Genomic DNA, 25457 nt, shown 5'->3' with positions numbered 1-25457 from the left:
TTTCCTCCAAGGACACGTTGACACTGTGTGTGTGTGTGTGTGGCAGGACAGAACAAACAGCTAATAGGTTTCCACTGATGATTCTTCTACTGATGATTTGCTGTGCATAGACAGTATGAAACATCTCTCATTCAGTCTCTCCTAATAATCTCTGTGGTTGCAGCTTTCTCAACAACTGCTCAGTCATATTGCAAGAAATCTGACACGTGAAGTCATTTCTGTTTATACATGTTTGTAAAACAGATATTAATTGCTTTTTTTGTGATGTTAAAAAAGGATTTCAAGCCTAAAATGAACTCTTGTGTCTTACTGAAGCGTCTGAGGTTCCCTTTAGGTGTAATGCAACAGCCTGCTGCTGAAACAGAAAAAACTTCTCTCAGATCGAGACATTTGTTTATTCGCACTGCACTTTGTGATTTAGCTCTTGTCCTCAGACTAGCAGAAGCTAATTAGTGCAGACAGGAAGTCTTATAATGTTGTCCCAAACGCAGGAATGGGGTTGAGTTTGAGAGGTTCAGGTTTCCCAGAGATGGACCAGCTTCTGTGAGCAGTCCCTGCCCAGTGTCTCAGCGACCTGACAGCGATCCACTTACACATCTATCATTCATGACTCTGTCCTTTCCCTGTTCACCTATATTCACAAAACAGTGTCTGATCCTCTTGCAGATTCAGAAACAAACAGGGCTTTCTCACCTAAATCCATATTAACATCGGATTAGCTGTGTGAACATTTTGTGTGCAGCTTCTCAGTTTGTGGGTTTGTTGTTTGAATGAATGTGCTGCTGTTCACCTGCATTCTGAAAGAAATGAGACTTATTTTATTTTTTTCTCTTCTCAGGAGATCTGTTTCCTCCATCACCTGTGTCTGGCACAGCCTCGTAGCCATGGCTACCACAGCCATTACACAAAAAGGTCTAACTTGCATTATTAACGCCCTTCACATGAATGCCTTCGGGAGCATACCGTTTCAAGATGAGGAAAAAGCACAGACCTTGAATGGTTTGTTATTGGACTGCAGTGAAAAAGAATAAAAGGACCAAAACTTCAATGCAACTTGTTTTGTCTTTATTCAGCTTTTAAAGGAGGTCAGTTACTCCCACTTCCATCTTAGATTTTTATTCTTGATTCTATTAGAGTAACTTTGCATGAGTCATGGCTCAAAATAAGCCTTGTTAGTGTATTATTAAAGGGCATAGTTGCAGCCACTTGATGCTTTAGCTTCTCTTTTCTCAGCCAATCAGAAGTAAGATGACTGTTCCATTTTTTTCACAAGAGGTCACCACAGCTCCATGTTTTTGTTTTGTTTTTTTCATGTTACACTGGATGCTCTTTCTGATACAACCTCAAAGACATTTGTCTCCTCCTACAATTGAACCAGGAACCTTTTGCTTGTTGGGGAAAAAAGGAAACACCAGAAAAAGCTGAGAACTACTGGTGTAAATGGAGAGGTGCTAATAATGGCTTATTTCATACAGGGTTGCTTGTGATAAATGATTACTTTGAACTGTGAATCATGCAAAGCTGCTGTAATAGCTGGAAATGAGCATAATAAGTTCCATTTAATATGCCAACTTCATGACTGATAATGAAAAAAGACATCAGACCAAACTGTGGAATCATTTTAAGCACATCACTTTCATTTTATTCCACTACAAAAGAGAAGCATCTCAAGAGCACCAGAAGAAGCAGAACATCGCCCACTCATATCTGCCACAGACTGGACTGTAAGCCAAGCGAAGGGCCAAACAAAAGGAGTCATTTCAGTCCCAGAGAAAGATGTCTAAAATCCCAACATGCAGCAGAAATACGACTGTACTGTAAAGCTTCTGCAGAAGCAAGACGAAGACGCAGAAATCGGGTCAGGAGTCAAATTAAAATAAAATCACAAAGGAAGCAAAGCTGCTCTTCTCTACTCAAGCGAAAACAAGACACTAGTCTTAGTAAGAAGATAAAAATGACTAAGAAACAAAAATCACAGCACAAAATGGGCAGTAATAATAAAAATACTCTAAGTATTTTAAAGGAAACAGATCTAAGCTCCACCCAGTGTGTGTGTGCTCTCTCTCCTCGCTTACTTCCATGTTGTTAGAGATGCAGAGAGCTGTACAATCATGAGTAAGCAGTCGGACTGTCGGCTATTGCTCCTCGAGTCCGGCATGCATCTGTAGGCTGTGACAGTAGCTGGATGTGAATTCTGGAGTGGATCTAGGAAGCTCGCTTTCACAATCCGAAAACAAGAGCACGCAGAGCAGCTTGAGGCAGATTTCTGAAGTATGTCGTTAAAAACCCCTAGCACTGTAAGAAACTACCAACTGAAAAATCCCCACAACTCTTTAAATAAGAACACAGGAAATGCCCGTTTACAATGCTTTGCTTGTTACATTTACACTGATATTCCTCCGCCCGGATACATTCAAGCACCCAGAGTCTCCTTTTGATTGATTTTCAGTAGATGAGCCTGCAGAGGTTTAGAGAGATTGTTCACAAACGATAAATACAACTGATTGTTTCTCTTCAAAATGTGAACTTACAAATGTTTATGGACCTTTTTCAAGTGGAAATGCATAGCAGGGTAACGTATCGTCTCTCCGGAGCTCGCCACAGTTCGTCACACGTGGCTCTCGTAGAACACCTGGCATGTTGGGGTCTTGCTTGCCACCGGTTCGTCGGCGGCAGCGACCTCCTCGGTGTCCTCGGGCTGCTCATTGTGGTGAAGAGAAGACGGCGGCGGGGACGGGGACGCCGTAGCCTCTGGCTGCTCTGCGGCTTCCTCGCTGTACCCGCCGACAACGAGTGGCGGGTGGACCGACACCTGGATGGCGATGTGCTGCGGCTGCTCGTGATCGGAGGAGTTGTCGGAATCGGCGGCGGGTGACTCGCTGCGTCCCCGCTCCCTCTCCTGCAGGATTGTGAAGACATCTCTCACCCCGATGGAGGTGAGCCGGCGTCCGTCGGGAGCCTGCCTGAGGAAGGTGTGCCTCATCTCCTCCACCCCCACCACCTCCAGGATCTCCTCCATGAAGGTGCGGCAGTTCATGATGAGTGGGGGCAGCGGGATGCTCCGGGCCAGCTCCTCGATGTACCGCGCAAACTCCATGGTCTTGAACTGCGTCACCTTGGCGAGCTCCAGCGTCTTGGCCGAGGTGATGATGGGGATCCTCTTGGCGATCTCAAAGGCCTTCTGCAGCTTCTCTGCGCCTTCGGTGCGGAAGAACTCGTTGATGGCTTTCTCCGTCTTCTTCAGGTGGCTGCTCATCATGCAGAGGCGTGTGACGTTCAAGATCATGATGATGGTGAAGGTGACCAGGCACACCACCATGTAGTACACGCCCATGTCGCCGTTGGTGAACACCACGCGCAGCGTCACCGTGCAGTTGGAGCTGCCGTACGCGTTGGACGCCATGCAGGTGTACTTCCCGCGGTCCGCAAACTCAATGCCAGTGATGTTGAGGACACCATTGTCGAGCAGCGACCACTTCCCTCCTGCAGACACAGAGAAGGTCACGAATGTGTAAAACATGGAATAAAAAAAACTTTTAAAGAATCAGGATTTTTGTTTTTGTGGCCCATCTGTTTGAAATGTGTTTGGAGGATTTGACTGTGTCACTGCTGCTGCTTTTCCCTGTTAATGTGCAGATTCGGTTCCTTGGAAGTTATTTTGGTCATGGCTGTGTTATCCTAACCGACTGAGCCAACAACATGAGCTTTTTCCTGGCCTGCACTGAGCCTCTGAGAAGTGACTTATGGGCACAAATGGTCTTTGTCTATTCAAAGCAATGACTCTGTTACCTTGTTTGACAGAAATGTAGACATTTTTATCTTCTATCATTTAATAAGAAAAGCTGTCTGCTATGTTGGAGTAAACTAAATCCCAAACAAAAAATCTGGTTAAAAATCATTTTATTACAGCAGCTCCGACTGAGACGTCTTCGCGGTTGCCAAACATTTTAGACCACGCAGAAAGAAAATCCCGTCATTAGTTTTAGCAGAAACTGGACATCCTGACCAGATTTAGAATCATGACCACTCAGTGGTACAACACGGCCTACTGAAGTCAGAGTTTAAACCCTGAAAATCCTCTTAATGCATCAGTCTCCCTGCTCTGCGAGTCTGCTGTAACCTCTCCTCAGCTGTGTTTCTGCAGCTGCTGCTTTTGAAGAGGAGCACTCTGTTTTTTTTATCCCTTCTCACTCTGCGTTTTAGAATCCGTCCGCTCAGGAAAACACGGCGTTTTATCTTCATGCCTGTCCTGTTACTGTACAGAAAGTCCTTTAAAGCATCGGCACTCTCTTATTCACCTCTATGCTGAATTCAACAGTGCTACATGTTAATGAGATAAATGAGCTGACTCGTTTTAAGGTAACATGTGGTTTGCATATGTGAGCGCAGAGCTGAAGTGACCTTAGTGTTCCTGCCATGCTTTCAATATTTAAACATGTCTCGGTGTGCTGAGGTTTCCAGCACTGATCGGCACACAAGCGATCTGTTTACCCACTTGTAAACAGATCACGGGTAATGACGTCATCTATAAAGTTTGGTTCCCTGCTAGCCTACATTTGATAACCTCAGTCACAGGGTTGGCCACCAGTTGTGGTGACAGATAACTAACAGCACCTGTCAGGCAGCACAGGAGGTAACTCGAGAAGTGTCTAATTAAAATGTGGTTTACAGTCAAATCCATGGCAGAGCGATTCATACAGGGTGTGTGTGTGTGTAGCCTAAATGTTTGCTGGTTCTGTATCAGTTCTCATTAGAATAGTGAAGTGGCTGTTTTAGCTGAGAAACTGCCTGGAGTCAGAGTGGTGCTGTTAACACCTGTGTGTGGTTTAAAGGGAAAGGAGAAAAGCACTCGATGCCTGCTGTTCTCACCCTCATGAGCTATTCTAGTGAGTGATGGAGAAGCAGACGACTTCCTCTCACAGTCCAAAGACGTGCTTGTTAGTGAGGTACCACATACCACATTGTCAATACCTGTATACATTTCTAAGTGATATAAAATACCACATGATGACTTCATTGTCACGGCAGCTCCACGTGGTTATGCTCGCTGGTGCGTACAACACTCATCATCAAAACAATCAGATCAGAGGGAGTTGCTTCAGCCTCTTCCAACACAGCAGAATACTTGGAAGAAAACTGTGTTCACCAGGGCTGGACTGGGAGAAACAATCGGCCCGGGCATTTTGACTAGAGACCGGCCCACCAGGTATTATAGGAAAACCCATAAAGCCTTTGAATGAAAACAAACGCTGCTGTGACAGTGATGTACACTGTCTTGTTGGTATATGTATGATTTCTATATGTTGTACATCAGATAAAAACTTTGGTTGTAAGATTCAGATAATTATTTAATAAAAGCTAAATATTTTAAATGAGAATAAGAAAGAAAAGTATTTCTTTGTCCCCCCCTCTCCCTATTAAAGCCCTACCTGCCCCCCTGGCAAAGCTTTGCTAGACCCGCCCCTGCACAGTTACCAGCTGTCAGCTACTTAGAAAAGGATCCTGGTGTTATTTGTCTCTCAGAAACAGTTCATAACTTCCCTTCAATCATTCATGTCACCTAAAAGGTAAACCTGTTTCTCCATCACCTGTTCAGCTCTGATGATTCAGTAAGGACATCTCCTGGTTTCATCTTCATGTTTCCCTCTCACCAGATAACCAAACCGACATCATGACCAGCAGCTTTACAGCTGTGGCTCCAGCAAACATCAGCTGATACTAGAAATTAATATTAAATAAATTCTAACAACAGTTGATCAAGCTTAAACGTGCTGCTGTTGTTTAACACGACAACCGCTGGTTTCCTCTTTCTGGCGCAAAGTGGGCGATAAACAAACAAGAGAGAAAAGCCGATCAGCTGATCATTGATCAGTTTCACGATTGAATGAGTGAAGAAGAGACAGCTGACAGCATAAAGACAGAGAAAAACTCCAGCTTTGTGTCTTTTTCCATCTTAGCTGAAGTCCGGGACAAACTGTGTTCCTTTTCACCTCAATACGAAACGCGTAATATTTTCTCTGAATGCGGGACAATTCCATTTTTTAGGGGACGGTTGGCAACTCTACTAACTAACCTTATGAATAAAATAAAGTTCACTATCAGTAACATAGCACCCACCCAGCTGTAGAAACTCTGTCATGCTAGCTAGTACGCAGTACGAGTTATTGTAACTGACTGTAAAAAGTCAGCATAACGAAAATAAACTCCACCTAAACTTGGTTCATATCTGACTCAGATAGACTGTAGGTCATAACTTCTTACCTGAAGTTCAGTTCACCTGACACTCGGACCGGCGGCCACCTCGGGTCTCTCCTCCTCCTGCCTTACCTTTCCCTCATCCACCTGGCCTCTTGTGGCAGCTCTGCCATAGCCACCACCAAACAACTGAGTTATTTTTACACATATGCCAGCATCTGGCCAATCCATCACCTTTCATTGTTTATACTGTTATAAAAATAAATAAATAAAAAAAATCATCGGCCCATAAAAACAAAAAATCACCATCGGGCATACCGGGATGGCCAATCCAGCTATGGTGTTCACTGAAGGTGGAAACTTGTTTTAACACTTGAGGCAAAGATAAATAAATAAAAGAAATAATAACAATAACCCATCATTAAGCACAACAAGGATATGCTTTGCTGGAGTATTTGCTAGCTGCACTCCATATGACAAATGGTGGATGAAAGTTACAGTAACTGTGTGGAAACATCCCAGGCAGAAAATATCAATTTCATTTTTATGTGACAATATTGTGCAGCTCCTGACGCGTTACAGGCTTAGATTATTAATAAGAACAATTAAAGTAAAGCGTTAAGCAGCTGTGTTATATTTATGTGCTTACATTTAAACTTGTACTGTGTCACTCCTACTTTATCCATAATACTGTTACCATTCAGTGTTTTTTCTTCTTCTATATCATCAGAAATATCATAAATTCTGTTGACATATTATAATATGACTTAGAGTATATCATCCACCTGTAATGCCAGGTTAATTAGTGAGTGACCGTGGATGTGAGGTAGACCAAAGTGTATAGAATAAAGCGTTGTATGAACATATTACTGAGTGGGCTGCAGAGGTGCTGGTGGAGATATTGTTACTTTCAATCTTTGTGCTGAGCTCAGCTTAAGAGATGCTTGTCTGATAAGGTTTTGCAGCTCAGCACAGCGCAGGTGCGTTCTAGTCGCTCTGCAGTCTTTCTGCAGATGCAGTTAACATCCCTGAGTTATTGCCGTTTTCTACCTTTGGCTGAAAGTTGCTTTTAACGACCCTATTTGCTGCATATTTCCCCCACAGAGCAACGTTTTAGTGCATTCACCTCCTCCCCAGCTACTCACTGTCTCTACTGTGTGGGAGCAAGAGATGGACAGAAATCACAGAGGGCTTTTACAAATCTGCAGTATGAGGTCTAAAAACCACTTCTGCTCCTTTCTACTCGGCAATCACGATCAATTTCCCACACTGCTATCCTCCGGAGGAGAAGGATGAATGGGCATTCAGGAAATGTAGCCTGGCCGGCAAACAGTGTCCCGCCCATCCGCCTTTTTCATGTGGAGGCGAGCATTTCTAATTTTATCACCACCACCGGATTATAAAATGACTGATGTGCTGCCGAGTACTACGAGCTAACAAAGCGCAGAAGCCTGTGCTACCAAGTAGGATGTGGGGCTTATCGAGGGAACTTCAGGGTTAACCTTGGGTGTTTTACTCTTGCTTCACCTGCCACCTGCTCTTTAGCATGTTCTGTTTAAAATAAGAGATCAACAGGTACAAAACTACTGATCAATCAGCTCTGGGGAAAGGCACTATTCCTGGAGTATCCCTCAGATCTTAGCGCTGAGTTAGAAAGAAGGTTTAAGGTTTGTTTTTGTTTTTTTAAATTGGGTCTAAAAGTCGCTATTGTTCCCGGATGAGCATCAGTTTTAATTGTTTGAAAATAGTTTTTGTTCTTTTAACCTTAACATATGATCATAAAACAGGACACATATGTACTTTTGGACCTTCGCTTATCCTTTGATGAAGCCAGACACACACATTCATACAGCCCTTTTCCTCTCACACACCCACATCTGCTCCCTTCAGTCATTACCATGTGTTTAACATGTAACATTAAATCTTTATCTTTGTAAAAAAGCATGCATCGAACTTTCACCAGCAGATCTGTGCGTGTTTCTGATTGGCCAGGTACTGCTAACGTCACCCCTCTTTCATTTGAAAGTGTTGGCAGCTAGATTGATAAACCCTGGGTAGACTTTTCGAGTCGATAACCAGCTTCTTGTGACAGTTTGACTGGTAATGTTACAGTAAGTGAGACCTGATAACAGAAAGATGTCCTGGGTATGATGAACTGGCTTCGTTTTACAGGATCCAGGTTAGTGACTCTGCTACGTTTATTGCTCAGTGAAGTACTGCCAGCTATGGGAAAGTCTATCTGCCACTAATTATATTCCTGAGTGTAACCCAAGGGAAAAGCTGAGTGGCGGGTACAGACGCACTTCTGGGTTTGTAGGTCATAATAACAACTGCGGCTTCTCTTTCTCTCGCTCTCAACTGCAGGTTTCAACAGGTCGGCTCAGGAGGATCGCGAAGACAACAAACCACTGCTCCCTCCCTGTTTCTACTAAGGCGGATCACAAGCACAGACAAAAGGATAGTGGGCTCGAAAGAAAATCACTAGTTTAAGGCTTCCTGAATCTAATTGACACAGACCATCCATCAGAAAAAGAATAATCACTGCTGCCAGACAAAATGGAGAATAATTGGGCCACAATCCCCCCAGGAACACAAGTCAGACTCCTCTTTGAATACAGAGCCAGCAACGCTTCTGGTCTTTAGATTCTTACGATGACTGCTCAGAATGTTTAAAGCCCACAGCACAAGCTCCCGTGGGGAGAAACCTGTAGTGTTTATGCTGATTTCTAAGTCCTGGTTAACTTACTCCAATTAAGAAAATCACCCTAAACTCATGTGGTAACAATGATGCTGCTGCAAGTAAATAAAAATGTCACTGCAAAAAGAAAAACAGTCAGGAACCACTCACTTCAGTGGGCTGCTTTAATGTGATCATTTTATAATAGGAAAGTGAGAGCAGGAAACCGGGTTTATAATGAATATAAAAAAAAGTCTATCTCACCGCTCGTGTCCACCCGGTGACCGTGGGAGTTGAACCACTGAACGCTGGGGAATGGTTCTCCAGTGACATTGCAATCAATCAGTGTACAGCTCCCCTCTCGGGCAATTATCTGGCTCACGCTTGTGAACACAGCGGGGACAGATCCTCCGTCTGTCGCGTTACCGGTTTCCGTGTAGTTTCCGTCTGCATTAAGCTGTGAGGCCCCGGCAGTTTGCGAGGTGACGAAGAACACCAGGACCAGAAAAACGAATCCACCGGCCCAGTTCATTTTCTCTAGCTGAAGGTTTGTTACCCAAGGGGGACGAAACTGTCATTCCTCCAGGGACTCCATCCTGCAGACTGGCTATCTCGTGATGCTTGAGGGTAATTTGGTATTCAGCTCAGGTCCATGAAGCATCTCACTGAAGCAAGAAAGTGAGGGGCATGCAATAATTAGAGACAGCCCAGGAACAAACTAATAATAATCAGATGTTTTGATAACTAGAACTCCAACCATAGGTTAATACACTTCTGTGAGACAGGATTACGTTTTTACATTTGAATTTTGTTCACACAAAGATCTAAGATCTAAAAGTATCCATTTACAATTACACTATATGGACAAAAGTACTGGGCCACCTGCATATTGCTCCTACAAGAGCTCCTTGGCCTCAAAGCTCCCAGGGCAGTTTTTGTGCTGATGTTAATGCCTATGCCACATCCCTCAGCGGCCCCACTCCGTAACTGTATCTGGGACTTTGTGGGTGAGTTGCTGTGGTTCCTAAAGGCTCCCACGTTCCAATAACACCACTCAGGGTTGATTTTAACCACCTGAATTCAAAGATTATGAGGTGTGGCCCAGCACTTTGTTTTATATACACTATGAAGAAACGCACTCCATGTTTAATAACCTGCAGCAGATTCTGTTTCTGCGCTAGATTTAAAGTGACAACAATCTTAACCCTGCAACCTCGCAGTTACTTCCCCTACACTGCGTTCTTATTCCGGTAAATACCATATTTTTGACCACTGCTGCTTTTATATTATTACACTAATCGCCCATTTCCTTTATGTCTCGCAGGGTTAACGGTGTCTACTGTTCAATCAGCTTTCACTGCAATAAACAGCATCCGCATCTGAGCTAGTCACAAAGAAATCCTCTCTAAAACACCGTTAAATGTTCATTCATAGACTTCAAAGTTAGCAACATCAAACGGCAGCATTTTTGCTAGTCTGAAGCTGACATCGAGCTAATATTCCAGCTAAAGGCTGGTAGTGTTACATCAGACAGATATAACGCACATAGTACAGCTTAACAACAACTACGATTAACAATGTTGTTGTTGTTTTTTAACGTTTTATCCATATAAACAGCCTTGCTTTGCGTTACAACCGCATCTTTGGGCTCGATTAGTATGAAAACAAAGGGAGACTGCCACATAACGGAGCTGTGTGTGGGCTCCGGCTATTTTCCGCTGTCACACGTAAAGTCCCTCCGACGAAAATAACGTTACCTACATTACTTTATCAATTAGGTAGAATACAGATATGTCAATGCGGATATTAGTCATGTGTGGTTGAGCTGTTAAGATTTTAAACTGTGCTTGAGGATAAAATAAAATAAAACAAGGGCGTGGGACCCGGCTACGTGCTGGACAGCAGATCTATGTATGGGGACCCTTCCAGAACTGTGCCACCGCAGACTGTTTACAAAGGACGAGGGTTCATTTCATGTATCGCTACAGTTAAATTGTCAACGTTACTGGACCAAAAGAGGAGAAACAAATAGCTGAAAAGACACCGGGTAATGCTGCAACGTTACCTCCTCGGCGGAGAGCCAAGCGGTCCAGCAAGCCGGTCCTTACCGTTGAAAACGGCAGCGGCGGCGGATAAACGGTCCTAAAAACGGCAAAATCCGCGAGTCCCCCGCTAATAAAACTGGGGCTTCATACTCACATCATGGTCGGCCGCTGTTTCACCTCGAAAGTTTGGTAGAAACTACCATAGTCGGCGGTTATCGCTGTGCTATTTCTGCTCGGGCATCATCGTCCTCCTCCTCATCGGACCGCTGACAGCTCGCTCTGCAAACGACGACTGAGCTGCTTCAAGGCACGGAGGGAGGCAACGTCGCCCAGTTGCTTGGGTTGCCCTGCCTGTACAGATGGCTGCCAGACTCAAACTGAATTCTCACTTTATACAATAAAAGAATATTTGTGACATGGTTTCTATAACTTAATCCATTTTAACATTCTTTGCTTGATTTTTGATCACGTGGGGTGCGCAGAGGGTGGGAAAAATGCAACACATGAACAAATACTGGTGCAGTGCAATACGATCTAATACCGCTAATATGCTGCCAGTACTTCAACTTATCCAAACCATCACTAAACCTGTTCTCTTATGCTCTCTGGTTAATTTATTAGCAGCTTACACCAGGCAGGGAAGATATTGGAAATTATGTTAACTTGAGCTTGACAAGTTAAACCACAAAAAGCCACAAGTTAATACACAAAACAGGTTTAAAAAAATGTAGATTTTTTTAATTTAATTAAAAATTAAGCACCATGGGCTGATTTAAAATGATACTTGTGTTTATATGGTTTACTTTCAGATAGATCAGACAAACCTAAACACACGAAGTAAGATATTAAATGGAAGCTTTAATACACAACACACCTGTGAGCATCAGTGCTGGAGCCTCGTTTATCCTTCCTCACACAGGATATAACTGCTGCATGTTTATGCAGCCCGGCCTCCAGACTCCCACGAGGACAGAAGTAAGGTCTGAACAGCTTTCCAGTGCAAAAGACTGATAACCTCGCTCACATAAAGCCTTGTGGCATTTAATAGCATGACACACTAAGTAGGTTATTTTGTGCATGTCTGCATTACAGCGTAGGCCTATAGTAAGAGGTAAATGGGCTGTGGTGAAAACACATTCTAAAAGGCCGTTCAATGAAAAGACTGTATGTGGATCACAGTGCCAGCTTCCTTTTGAAACAATTAAAGGCAGAATAAAGGCTGCTCTAAATTTAGACCCGGCCAGGGTCATTCAGCCTGTACAGGCTGTTATTGTGTTTACCAGGCCTGATAAAAGGAGACCCTGAAGCCACAGCGCGAGTCGGGGATTGACGTTATATGCCAGAACCTCAGCAGGCAGTCAATAATTAAGTCAATGCTTCATCTATGTATAGAAGCTGTGGAGGTTAAGGCTGTGTGTTTTAGCTTGTGTGGAAGGTTGTTTTTATTGTTTCAAAGTAAAAACAAAACAAAAGTTTATACAATAACTTTAAGAGAATTTCAACTTTTCTGCTCTAGAGAGGATTTTGGTGCTTTCATCCATTTCTGTGTTAATGTTTCACATTCTACCAAACAAATCTGGGGCACTGCTTCGGTTTTAAAGTTACTGTTCAATTCAATTCAATTCAATTCAATTTTATTTATATAGCGCCAAATCACAACAAAAGTCGCCTCAAGGCGCTTCATAGATACAGAGAAAAACCCAACAATCATATGACCCCCTATGAGCAAGCACTTTGACGACAGTGGGAAGGAAAAACTCCCTTTTAACAGGAAGAAACCTCCGGCAGAACCAGGCTCAGGGAGGGGCGGCCATCTGCTGCGACCGGTTGGGGTGAGAGAAGGAAGACAGGATAAAGACATGCTGTGGAAGAGAGACAGAGGTTAATAACAGATATGATTCAATGCAGAGAGGTCTATTAATACATAGTGAGTGAGAAAGGTGACTGGAAAGGAAAAACTCAATGCATCATGGGAATCCCCCGGCAGCCTACATCTATTGCAGCATAACTAATAACTGTTGACTGAAACACATTCAAAGAGAGACCTCTTCACAGTTGCTCCTCTTCAGTTGTTGTTCAGATTCCCATCCTAGTATTTACAGAAATCTTTGCATTCAAATTTGAACGCTTCATCCACGACTGCAGTGAGAGGGGTAAAGTGTTAACAGTCTTGTATCTAAGCCACCTCGCTGACCCCGTCCTCCTTTCCAGATGAATGTTTGAGCTGTACACAAACACTTCAGACTGCTACATATTAACACAGCGGGGGCAGAAAGTCTGTACAAAGGAGAAGAAAACAGTTCCCACCAAACAGATAGACCCTGTTGTTGCTGTTGTCAGCAGGTGCTGTTATGTGAGAGCCAGCAGACTTTAGAAAAAAGGATGAAGAGGAAGACGAGTCGGTGCTGAATTGTTCATGACTTCACCTGAACCTGACCAGCTCTCAGGTCCCTCCACTTTGCATACCAAATATCCTTGGGCAAGATACTATCCTCAAGTTGCTATGTGTGTGGATGTGTGTGAATGTTAGCTAGAACAAGCGTAGAAAAAAGCACTGGTGTGAATGAGGCAAGTTTTCTAAAGCGCTTTGAGTGCTCAGAGTAGAAAAGCACTATGTAAGAACCACACCAATTACTTTGTAAAGTGAAATCAGATCAGTCCACCTGCAATATGATCTGATTTTATCATCTGCACCAATCCCTGAGCAGCAAACTACAAACAGACTCAAAAAAAAAAATACAACAAAATACAAAAGGTAAAAAGTCCTTACTTTATTTCACAGATGAGATAAAACCATGTTCTCATGCAGTAATGAGTTTGTGTAGCCATTGTTCATTATACAGCAGTGAGGCTGTGTCTGCCATGTTTGCCCTGGTTTGGGTCCCAGGGGTCAGAGTTTCTTTAGAGGGTTTTTAATGTGTTGGATATTCTGATCCTCTTAGTTTGAGGTTGCTGCTGTGCTGAGGTTTCGATTCAGCTATGTGGTGCTTCAGGTCTTGCTGTATTCTTCTTTCCTGGAGTTGAGTCCTTGCTTTTTCTACGTGGTTTCAGTTCCTAGTTTTAGTTTATTTATGTTTAGTGTTTTCAGGGTTTCGTTTTCTGTTCCTCCCTCCACCTCGTCCTTCTCCGTTTCCCTTTGTATTACTTACTTGCTTGAATGTTTCAGCATGAAAGTGAACCACTTTCATAGTACACAAAACTCAGGGCTAACCTTGAAGTTACCCAGATAAACCTAAATCTTGCTTTGTCGCAGAGGCCTCTGGTCTACTTTAAAATAATTATATCAAGAACTGTTAAGACGGAGCTCTCTGACTTCCTGCTCGCTAAGAAAGGGATCGTTTTTCTTCTGGAAAATGATCTGTTTGTTAACATGAATTCATCCCAGAGATTATGACGTCTCTGTGATGGGTGATGGTTAGAGTTGGAAAAACTAGATTTAGAAGAACTTCATTAAGCGTTTAGGGTGTGCTGTACCGATTTCTTGGTCTGCTAAACAAACTCTGAGCTGAGGAAGGCGGGCATCACTCAAATGATCAGATACCTTCTTCACCCAGTCAGCACACCTATAGTTTTTTCTGTGTAGGTCCTGATTTTGGGCTTGTAACACTATAATTTTGACAGTCATAAGAACGCACTATTAAATCTAAACTAAGCCCTTCAACCACATATTTAAAAAATCCTGCATCTGCCAAGGATGAATAAACCATCACAAAGCCTCTTTGATGAGCGCAGAGAGTCTTTTCAAAGCCTGGTGGGGAAAGAAATACAAGATTAGATTGAGTTGTAGAGATTGTATGTGTTTATCTGGTTGTTTATCCATTTGTTTACCTCATCAATCTGCTCCGGTGTGCTGAGAGAAAAGGCCGCTCTGACGTAGGGGCAGGGCTCACTACTGTTGATCATGAACACGCCTCCAGGAACTAGCAGGACCTGTAACACACACACACACACACAAACATGTATCACCAGTTCTTACACATCTCCAGTTTTTACACAGGGAATGAAACATATTACATATTGTCTTTTCCTACATTCACCCCAGCCAAACTGTGTCTTGAGCTAACATAAAGCCAGGCAGGTCACCAGATTTTACTCTAAATGATAAAAATTACAATCGTTTCCGCCTAAGTCCAGAAAAGTCCAAAAAAGCTTACAGTAGCTTTCAAACAGCTCACTGAGTAAAATGACAACTTTGTGATATATTTTAGTTACTGCAGGCTTTTTGTTAGGATTTCAGGTACTGGTTACAAACTGTGAGGCCAAATGTTTCCCTTTATGCCAGGTTGTGTCACCGTCGTATTTCTCTCTGTTTGGTAACTTTTTAAAAAAAATTACTATTTGTGGCATTATTCATGTGAAGTGAGAGGAACACCAGGAATAACGTCCAGGATATCCTCCATGTTTGGTCAACATCCTGTCTTCTCTGTCTCTGATAACCAGCTTTCTCGCTCTGATATAGCGGTTTGGATTGGGTATAAATATTCTGGTATCTGTTTTGATCTCACAGGCTGTAAACTGTTCCCCGTGGCATTTATGACAGCACTGAAAGACTAATTTTAGATTCAGCTGTCCATTATTCCTCCTCTGTCCAATGACACAGTGGTGTTATTATCTGCTGTATGAAGGCTTTAAATGCTCAGGACTCAGAGGACACGAGCCTGCTGTGCAGAGGCCTTGGAAAATCCCGATTGTACCCACTCTTGTTCATACACAGCTAATTCAGTAGCATGGAATTACAAACACACTGTGTGTGAGTGTGTGTGTTTGTGAGGAGATGTTTGCACCAAGGCCGATGCAGGTTTTGTGTCTCGGCAGAGTGTGGGATGGTGCTTGTAAAGCAGCCTTTGTTCAAGTGTTTTCCCTCTCACGCACACAAGTGCCTCTGGGGTATCTGCTGTTCAATAGGCAGGTCTTAACCTGAAAAGAGAACAGCACCTGCATGTTTGTTCACACTGACCTCTTTCTCCAACGCCTTCTCCATGATCAGCTGCTGGGTATCAGCTATGCCCTTCAGTTTCATCCACAGGAACATGCCTGCTGATGGTGTGTGCCACTCTGCTACATCTGCACGCACACACACAAACAAAAGTGCCTGAGCATTTTTTCTGTGATTCACAATGCCTCTTTGGTCATACAGTGCTTTAAGTAGGCCAGACAGTCACTGGTTTAGCGGCTGCTGGTGCAGTGAGCCACAAAATCTCACTTAGATTCAGTGTCTTTGGTTCCTGAAAAGGCTGCTGGGCAGAAAGTCCAAGAAAAGTGACTGAGGGAGATGAAGAAGGATGAGAGGAAGTGTCAAAAATCACTGATAGTTCACTACACCTTAGTTCTGGGTTTGTTAGTGAATCTGCTGCCAAATGTAAGTAATTTTACAAAAATGACTGCTGTTAGATGACGGCACTATTGCCTTACAGCAAGAAGGTCCAGAGTTCGACTCCACAGGCCGGCCGTGGCCTTCCTTTGTGGAGTGCATGTTTGTGTGTGTGAGTGTATTAGTGTGTGTGTAGAATAGAATAGAATAGAACAGAATTCAACTTTATTGTCATTGCACATGCACACGTACAGGGCAACGAAATGCAGTTTGCATCCATCCAGAAGTGCTTTAGTGATATAGATATATTACAATATATATTAGCAATAATATAGATATGTAAGTATATTACAGAAATGGGTCTATTATGGTATGTTATAATGTACACGGTATGAAGTATGTTGTGAATATTCTATAACTATAAGTATGTACAGGCTGTAGTGAGTACAAGCTATGTACAGGATATGAACAGGATATAAATATGAAAAACTATACAGAATATGAAATAAATAACTTTACAGAATCTGAGATATACAGCTATACAGAAATGGGAACTATGCAAGTTGTAAACAGTTGTAGGATTAAAGATTATCGAATGTACAGAATGATTATTTACACAGAGCTATACAGTAGTGCAGTTAAGATAAGTGAGGGTGTAGATAGTTTCTACAGAGGCTATATAAAGTGCTAGTGGTTGTGAGTGGTGGTTCAGTCCATGTTATTATTGTGTGTTTGAGGGTACAGTTGTCCATTGTGGGTGTGTGTATGTTCAGTCCATGAGTTTAACGTGGGTCAGATGTCAGGAGGCAGAGTTCAGGAGTCTGACAGCTGTGGGGAAGAAGCTGTTCCGGTACCTGGTGGTCTTAGTCCGGAGGCTCCTGTAGCGCCTCCCAGAGGGCAGGAGGGTGAAGAGTCCATGTGATGGGTGACTGGGGTCTTTGATGATTTTCCCAGCCCTTTTCAGACACCGCTTCCTGTAGATGTCCTTTATGGCAGGAAGTGGTGCTCCGGCGATGCGCTGGGCAGTTTTCACGACCCTCTGCAACGCCCTCCGGTCCGAGGCAGAGCAGTTCCCGTACCAGACTGTTATACAGTTGGTCAGGATGCTCTCGATGGTGCAGCGATAGAAGTTCACCAGGATGTCTGAGGACAGGTGGTTCTTCCTCAGAGTCCTCAAGAAGAAGAGGCGCTGGTGAGCCTTCTTGACCAGCTTGGAGCAGTTGGTCGTCCAGGTGAGATCCTCGGAGATGTGGACTCCCAGGAACTTGAAGCTGCTCACACGCTCCACAGCCGTCCCCTTAATGTGGATGGGTGGATGTGGGTCAGCATTCCTCCTGTAGTCCACGATGAGCTCCTTGGTCTTCTCGGTGTTAAGCAGCAGGTTGTTTGTGTCGCACCACTCAGCCAGACGATCCACCTCTTCCCTGTAGGCGGCCTCATCGTTGTCACTGATGAGGCCAATCACCGTGGTGTCATCTGCAAACTTAATGATGGTGTTGGAACCATCAGCAGGTCTGCAGTCGTGGGTGAAGAGGGAGTGTGTGTGTGTGTGTGTGTGTTCTCTCTGGGTACTCTGGCTTCATCCCATAGTTAGACATGCAGTTAGTGGGGTTAGGTTAACTGGTGATTAAACTGCCTCTGAGTGTCAGTGGTTGTCTGTTTCTCTGTGTTAGCCCTGTAACAGACTGGCAACCTGTCCAAAGTCTAATTGTAAGTAATCATAAGCTTTATGATGAATGTAAATAACTAACACTTTTATATGGGTGTGGCCCCACTACAGTACTTTTCCATTTATACAGCATGACCTTTTGGCTCCAGCCCGTTATGAATGAAGGTCAGAGCTGTCTGGATGCAGAGGTAAGTTTTCCTTTTTCCATTAATGGGGATATAATAAATATTAAATATGTTTAATCCATTTCCTTCCTGAGAAACCAACTGTAAACCAGACATTTTCCTAATAATTTGAAACACACACACACACACACACAAACTTAGAAATACCGGTTAACCTAACAAGTTGGTGTTTGGACTGTGGGAGGAAGCTGGAGTAAAACGGTAAATGGCCTGTATTTGTATAGTGTATATTTACTTAGCCCCTATGGACCCCAAAGCGCTTTACACTCCATTCAGTCATCCACCAATTCACACACACATTCACATACCCAGAAAGACCCACACAGGCACAGAAAGGGCCTCAGCACACTCAAATAATCTTGGTCATTGCTTAATAGTGTTGCTCTTCTTCAGAAAACTATACAGGAACCTTAAAACGGAGTATGCTGACAACAGATTTCACCTTCAGCCTCAGTGGGTGTGAGCCTTCCATCAAAGATCTAAATTTATGCTTGCAAGCACAGACTGTATATAAAGGATGACTGTTGCTTCCAGCAGGAGGCGACACCTCTGGATGCAAAGAGAAAATTACCCTATTGGTAACTTGACCTCATTAAATGCTTACCTGCTGACTTTATGGTTCAACCACTAGTTTATAGACATACCTAATACAGCATGGAACAATTTAAAGTGAACTAGAATATAAAACGTGGTACCCTTCACGGCTTGGCCATGTTTAAAAGCCGTTACTGTTTGCCTATCAGATCCACTCATGTCAGTCTGGAGTGTTCACACATCAAAGCTGATCTGACTGTGGCTACATCACCTGTTATATAGAGTCTATGAGTCCAGCTTAAAGGAAACATGAAGTAAAGTGAACAGGTCACTGCTTGTTTACATGTGGATACTTTGGGCTTCATCAGTGAGTGCACAAACCTTTGAGCCATTTGTCTGCAGAGCTGATCATGGCATCTCGCTGTTTCCTGTAAAACTCAATCACCCTGCAAGAGGAAAGAAAAGAACTGTTTGATTTACTGTTGGAAACGTAACTGGATCCAAGTCAGTTTTTAACAAGTCAAACTGGTCAGACAGGAAGTGACATACTTGTCTATGTGCTGGAGGAAACCCTCCTGTCCCCAGCTGTGCAACAACTGAGACACCATGAGCTGAAAGAAAGCAGGGCACTCTGATTATATATTGGCATCACTCCAAATCATTTGACTGTAAAATGACTCTACAGCAGATAATAAAACTGCATATTACTAGTTTAATGAGTTGAAGAGGCACACTTTCCTCCTTCTCACACGGCGTTTTTATGTGTGTGTTCTGGCCTGAGCTGTTTGCATTTTAAATCTTTCATGCATTAATAACATTTCTGGTTTAGATTAGATGAATATGCAGAGGTGAGGATTAAATAAGAGGTTGGAGGCAGATCTTTTGGAGGTCCTCATTAATCCTCTCCTCCTTCTTTCTGAGTAAAATCTCCTCTGCTGCTTCTGCTAGTTCAGACACGCGATAAATTCTTTTTCAGCTTTAAATGTAGCGTGACAGCAGCACACCACTCATCCTCGCCTGGTTTGAGTTTATGTCTGTGCAAATCAGGCATGCCTGGTGGGTGGGAACTTAATCTGGCAGAGTATAAAAGTCAGTAATGACTCTGCTCACAAATATGCTTCATTGCTAGCACACTGCGCAACTGTGCTGCCCTGCTCTGTGTTTACTGCTGCTTTATGTGATGGCATACTGTCACTATCAACAGCACTTCACGCTGAAAGATTTCTTTTAGTCCATTCAGGGTGAATACGATGAGATTCTGGGTGGTGTTAAGTGGGAGATTTCTCACCTGTGTGAAGGTGCTTGTGTGCATCGTCGAAGCCTGGATGTGCAGCACCACCCGGTCTACGAGCGGTTTGGGGCCGGTCACGAAACCTATCCTCAGTCTGAAGCAACAACACAACCAGCTGAATAATTCAAGTCAGAAACACTCACAGTACATGAAACCTGGAGTCAAATATTAACTTCACTCTTAAACCTAAGACGTAAACACTCTCTGTGACCGGATCCTGTTTTAACAGACTATGTTTCGCAATGTGACTTCACTGAAACTGAGGAACTGAAGCCTGGATAAGCAATGCTGGAAACACACATTACTGTGCAGATAAAGGCTGGGGTGCCATATTTACATTTTGTGTCCATGAGGATGTTGCTTGATAAACGAGTGTCTGTACTATGTCACTTGGCTGGAAGCCTCTGAATGTGTTGACAACATAAGTCAGTAAACCCTGCTTGAACCCCTTTAGAAATAGCTACACACTATACTACTGTAATCTTTATAATTTCCTACAATTCACCTCACTACTATACTTACGATTGTTTAAAAAAACTGCATTTGTTGTTTTTTTATTTGTGGTTAAAGTGTAAAAGTTATTCCATGCGTTACCTTTGGCTTCTCTCTTAGTCACAAGGCTTCACCACAGCAGGTAGCGCTCTGTGTTTGATTTGGCAGATTTTTATGCCTGATGACACAAAAGGGATTCGTGTCTCCTCCCGGAAACAAACCGGGGAACTTTTTCTTGTTAGGTGAATATGTAAAAAACTATGGAGCCACTCTCCAAAGCCATCACATCATGTAGTTAAAAACATAAATAAATAAATAACCGGAGGGATTTTTCTAGATAAACTTCAAGCGAGTGAGTGAGCCATATATTTTTATGTGGCACTGTGATATTTCTTTTTTAGGAGTTTATTTTTGAGCATTTTTACCTAAACTGAAAATGGCTGAGAGCAGACTCGAACCTGGACCCCTGCAGTGACCCTTTAGCACATGGGCTGCCTTCTAGACCTGTATGCTACATCAGTGTCTGATCTTTGAGGTACTTTGACTCATAAAAATGTTTCCTGACATTTCCCCCCCCCAATCTATTACTCCTACAGCTTTTCACGGGTCCAGTGATGTGGCAAGAATACCAATAGAGCAACACATGACACTGGAAACATGTTATTTTAACATTAATAGTACCGATTTTCCACTTTTACCATTAAATACAATTTTTTTTACTGTGAGCTGCAGCTAACAGAACAAGATTACAAGGTATCCTGAGGTGTGTGCAGTTTGACAACTCAGCAGCTGGAGCTCAGACACAGGCCACGGACAAACTTGTTGCTTTCAGGCATATTTGGACAACGTTTGTTGCCTGAAATACTTTCTCCCTGTTACTGATCTCTGTGTACATGAACAGTTGGTGGCCTTCAGAGGCAGGTGGTGTTTCAGTCTCTTTAAAAAAAAAAAAGCAGCCAAGTATGGCATAAAGATCTGCTGAAAAAATGTGATGCCAGAACCACAAATAAGTACATTAGAACATTATTTAACATTTCTGTCATAGACAAAAGGGAACGCTACAGTTGTGATAAACACATGTTCAGCCATTTAAACAAACTATTCCTGCATAACATATTACAGGCCATACATCACCCTATTCTGTCATTTTAGTCGCTAAAATAGTTTGTTTACTTGAGGGCTGACCCAAATATATGTGTTCCTGAAGGATGCTGACGTTTTCATTCCTACAAACATGTAAAAGAAATTTATGTGTCAGGTTCATAGTCGCTAGGGCAAATCAAGAAATGGGAACATCAGTTCCACATGTACTGGGAGTAAAACAAATCCACCCACCTAAACGGTCACAAAGGTTGAGAAACTCACCCTGAAGACAGAATTTTGGAGAAGGAGTCGGTCCTGATGATCCTCCCATCAACATCCATGGAGAGAAACGTGGGAGCCCACGGCTGCCACACAAGTAAACATGACATGAACTAACTGTGACCTTTATTCATTATTAATGAAGGTCAGATTAACAGGCTGCCGTTTGTCATTTAAAGATAAAATCTCTTGTCTTTGCACCTTTTCAAACTGTAGGAAATAGTAGGGGTCGTCCTCGATGATGAGCATGTCGTACTGCCTGGCCAGCTATTAAAGAGAAGAGAGGTTTAAATAAAAAACGTCAGAGTGAATCTGCAGGGAAAGCAGCTTTACAACAAGCTGTAATTAGCAGAGTGCACGCTTCACTGGTTTGCTTTGTACGACCGTGACTCAAGAGAGTCAAAATCTGCAGCGTGTGGATGTAGTTATCTCACTGAGTATGACTTTGGCGACGACTTACCTCATACACTTCCTTCTTCCTCTCTGCTGTCATGGAGGCCCCGGTGGGGTTTCCTCCATTAGGGATAGTGTAGAGGATTTTGGGAGCGGTGCTTCCGGGCTTGTGGACCTCTGACGGATCCCACCGGGACAGGACTTCCTTCAGAGCTGCAGGTATCATGCCATGCTGATCGCTGGGAACGTTTATCAAGTTGCAGCCGAGAGGATGGAGCTGCACAGGAAATGAGAGCGTCAGGTGGTCGCAGTGCTTCGTGTCACAATGTTTGTGTTGTGCAGAAGAAAAATGCTCTTACTGCTGCGAGCGTTCCCGAATACGTGGGCGCATCCAGAAGAACATTGTCTCCGGGGTTGACCAACATCTCAAACACCTGCACCAAAACCAGCAAACACACGAGGCTAAGACACAGGCTGTGAATGTTTTCCTTGACATGAAAAACTGCTATAATAAATAAAACTATATTAAAATATAGAGATTCTTACTTTAAAGCTATAGCTTAAGGGTTTCAGTGGGTCTAAGCTGTTCAGCTGATGTCAGATGGACAGGTAAATCTACAGGTGGTGGTGTCAGTACCTTGCAGAGCCCCTCCTGGCTCCCCGTCGTCACACACATCTCCATCTGCCCGCTCTCAGGGCTGTAGCTAGCAGTCGGCGGGTTGTGGAGGTTCTTCTGCAGGTTTTTCATCCACGTCAGCAGCTCAGGTATTCTACGCATTGAAGAGAAATCAGGTGTTTCCAAGACAAATCTATTTTCATAAAATAGTAATCTGTTTTATTTTCACATAAATACTGCACGAGCGTCTGTCTTTATCCTCTATTCCAAACTGAAATGCTGTTCTGAAAACTGTCACAAAGCAGTGACTGATTCTGCCGTCTGGATTTCTCACCCATTAGAGGCGGAGTACTGCAGAGCTCTCTTCATCGCCACCTCATCGAAGGTGACTGTCTGCCCGTTCTTCACCGTGATGGACGCTGACTGGAAGGGGAAGGTGTTGGGGTTAGGAGCTCCTCCGGCCAAAGAAATCAGCGATGGAGGTGACCGCTGCTGCAGCTCAGCTTCATGTGGGATCACAGAGAGAAGATGATGAAACCTTCAGCTCAGCCTCCTGTCTTTTATTCAGTTCCACCGTCTCACCAAACCATACATCACAGCATCACTACCATCTTGTAAACCTTCCCTTTTACTCTTGCTGCTATCTTTCTGTCACAATCCACCACTGATATTCGTCTCCACCCGCTCCACCCCGCCTGCACTCTCCTCTTTACTTCTTGTGTGCTGTCTGTTGCTTTGCATGGATGACTCCAGGTGTTTAAACTCATCCACGATCACTACTTCTACTCTTTGCTGTTATACTGGTCTCCCTCTCATTTACACACGTGTTCTGCCTTGTTTCTCCTGACCTTAATTTCTCTTTTCTTCAGTGCATATCTCCACCTCTGCAGGCTCTCTATCAACCTGCTCCACACTCTCACTACAGATCAGTGTCATCTGCAAACATCAAAGCCCACACAGATTCCTGCCTGACCTCATCTGTCAGCCTGTTCATCACCACTGCAAACAAGAAGGGGCTCAGAGTGAATCCCTGATGTAATCCCACCACCATCTTGAACTCACCCGTCACTCCTACTGCACACCTCATCACTGTCTCACTCTCCTCATGCATTTCCTGCACCACCTCACATACATCTTTGCCACTCCTGACTTCCAGATGCAGTATCACAGTTTCTCATTTTGCACCCCATCAATTTAGAGTCACCAGTTGGTCTAAAATGCATGCTTAATTCTGATTGTGCCCACACAGGAAGAGAGAGAACATACAAACTGCACACAGAAAGGTCCCAGCTTATAGTCTCATCACCACCCAGACTTACAAATGTTTAGTTGTAACAGAAATATTCATAGTTAAAGTTAAAAAACTGGAATTGTCTTCTGCTTGCCTTTTCTTCTGTTCTATTATTTCAGCTGGTCTTCTCACCTAATCACCTATGTGCAGTGAAACAGGGCAGATTTGGGATGTGCTGCTGACGTTTTTTTTAACCATATAAACTAAATAAAACTTGTATTTTAATGTGTTCTGTTTATTTCATCTGTTTCCGGTGGAGCAACTAGAGATGGCATGGAAAATATGAACCTTGCGGCTAGAAAGATCACCGGTTTAATTGGTCATTTTTGTTGTTGTTAAATAAAAAGCACAACAGACAAGGAAAAACTGAAAAAAACTCAGAAGACTTGCTGTTTTTTTGCAAATTCTCACACAAACATAACTCACACGAAAGAGAGGTAAACACCAAACACGGGTGCTACCAGTGACATCATAGGCTCTATTCCACATTAGCTACAGAGCCTTAAGGTGATTAGGAACACTCTTTTTTTTTTTTTTTTTTAACCATTTTGTGTCAACCTGGCTATTGTAATAGGTACATTAGTCTCGCTGTACAACCGGACACGAGTGTATTAATCAATGAAAAGTACTCACTCAGCATCCTGATGGGGGAAGGCTTTCTCGCTGCACTGACAGCTGTCAGAAACCGAGCGTAATTCATGTTTCCTGTCAAATTACAAGGTGAAAAATATCAGCTGCTTCCCCTCACACAGCGGGGTTATCTGCCCATTAAGCTTACACCTCCTTCCACAGGCTTTCAGTGAAGCATTTACGCTGTTTCTGTAAGTTAATCTGTAACTGTAGCTCTTAACTGAGCCAGCGGCTATGGTAGAAATGTGTTACCTTTTTTTGGTATGTAACGTAAAAACAGATTCATATATATATATATATATATCTATACATACATATATAGATATAAACCCGAAACAGCTATAAGGTGAGCTAACACGGACACACACTATGGGAGGCTACAGTGAACACAGGACTAAACATATCATAGGTGTAAACAATTATTTTAACTGTAGTTATGACATTTGCTCTACCACACACTCTGCAGTGTAACTGACCTTGCGCGTGTGGCAGAATCGACGCGGGGGCTTCTGGTCAGTGTATTTCTAGATGCGTGGCGACTTTCTGTGGTGGTTAGCGCCGGTGGCCGCTTCTTGAACTACATTACCCAAGATGTACTACAAAGAAAAATATTAATGCCTGCCTGCTTACCGGGCAGAAATGTCTGGATTTTCTGTTGTACGAGTCTGTGTCACAAAGCGTTAGAAATTATTTCACGTTAAAGAAAATATCGGCTGCTCGACATTTCACAGATGCGAAGCCTGAACGAGACGTTGTGCAGCAGTCT

General features: G+C 43.2%; 3 protein-coding genes across 12 annotated transcripts in view; 1 reads left to right on the top strand and 2 right to left on the bottom strand.

The window, feature by feature from the left end:
* The window catches only part of clcn3 (chloride channel 3), a 43165-nt gene extending 42146 nt beyond the window's left edge, over positions 1–1019 (top strand). For all 5 annotated transcript variants that reach the window (XM_040045143.1, XM_040045147.1, XM_040045146.1 and 2 more), the window contains one exon: positions 839–1019. The gene's annotated coding sequence lies outside the window, so the exon portion shown is untranslated. The remainder of the gene's footprint in view (positions 1–838) is intronic.
* On the bottom strand, positions 90–25453 carry aadat (aminoadipate aminotransferase). 3 transcript variants are annotated; one of them, XR_005697739.1, is made up of 15 exons: positions 25168–25383; positions 24695–24766; positions 23105–23273; positions 22792–22924; positions 22514–22588; positions 22222–22431; positions 21963–22028; positions 21765–21847; positions 19905–20001; positions 19166–19227; positions 18998–19062; positions 15875–15981; positions 14746–14847; positions 14231–14665; positions 90–100 (listed from the first exon to the last, which is right to left on the bottom strand). XR_005697739.1 is itself a non-coding variant. In XM_040045151.1 (14 exons), exons 2-14 carry the CDS (start codon positions 24759–24761, stop codon positions 14624–14626), a joined length of 1278 nt encoding a protein of 425 aa, XP_039901085.1. In that variant the 5' UTR covers positions 24762–24766; positions 25322–25453; the 3' UTR covers positions 13665–14623. The 3 variants fall into 3 exon arrangements, 2 of the variants coding, with proteins under 2 accessions (XP_039901085.1, XP_039901084.1); XM_040045151.1 differs by lacking the exon at positions 90–100 and having other exon boundaries at positions 13665–14665; positions 25322–25453; XM_040045150.1 differs by lacking the exon at positions 90–100 and having other exon boundaries at positions 13665–14665.
* Positions 1051–11367, bottom strand: mfap3l (microfibril associated protein 3 like). Of its 4 annotated transcripts, XR_005697740.1 has the most exons (4): positions 11072–11367; positions 9137–9537; positions 2546–3483; positions 1051–2458 (listed from the first exon to the last, which is right to left on the bottom strand). XR_005697740.1 is itself a non-coding variant. In XM_040045154.1 (3 exons), exons 2-3 carry the CDS (start codon positions 9402–9404, stop codon positions 2609–2611), a joined length of 1143 nt encoding a protein of 380 aa, XP_039901088.1. In that variant the 5' UTR covers positions 9405–9537; positions 11072–11366; the 3' UTR covers positions 1051–2608. The 4 variants fall into 4 exon arrangements, 3 of the variants coding, with proteins under 3 accessions (XP_039901088.1, XP_039901089.1, XP_039901090.1); XM_040045154.1 differs by having other exon boundaries at positions 1051–3483; positions 11072–11366; XM_040045155.1 differs by lacking the exon at positions 11072–11367 and adding an exon at positions 10938–11065 and having other exon boundaries at positions 1051–3483.
* Positions 25454–25457: the final 4 nt, after the last annotated feature.

Source organism: Simochromis diagramma, unplaced genomic scaffold, assembly GCF_900408965.1.
Source record: "Simochromis diagramma unplaced genomic scaffold, fSimDia1.1 OVJJ01000590.1, whole genome shotgun sequence".
Taxonomy (NCBI): domain Eukaryota; kingdom Metazoa; phylum Chordata; class Actinopteri; order Cichliformes; family Cichlidae; genus Simochromis; species Simochromis diagramma.
The sequence above is the reverse complement of the archived record's forward strand: the minus strand, read 5'-3'. Positions and strand labels throughout refer to the sequence as shown.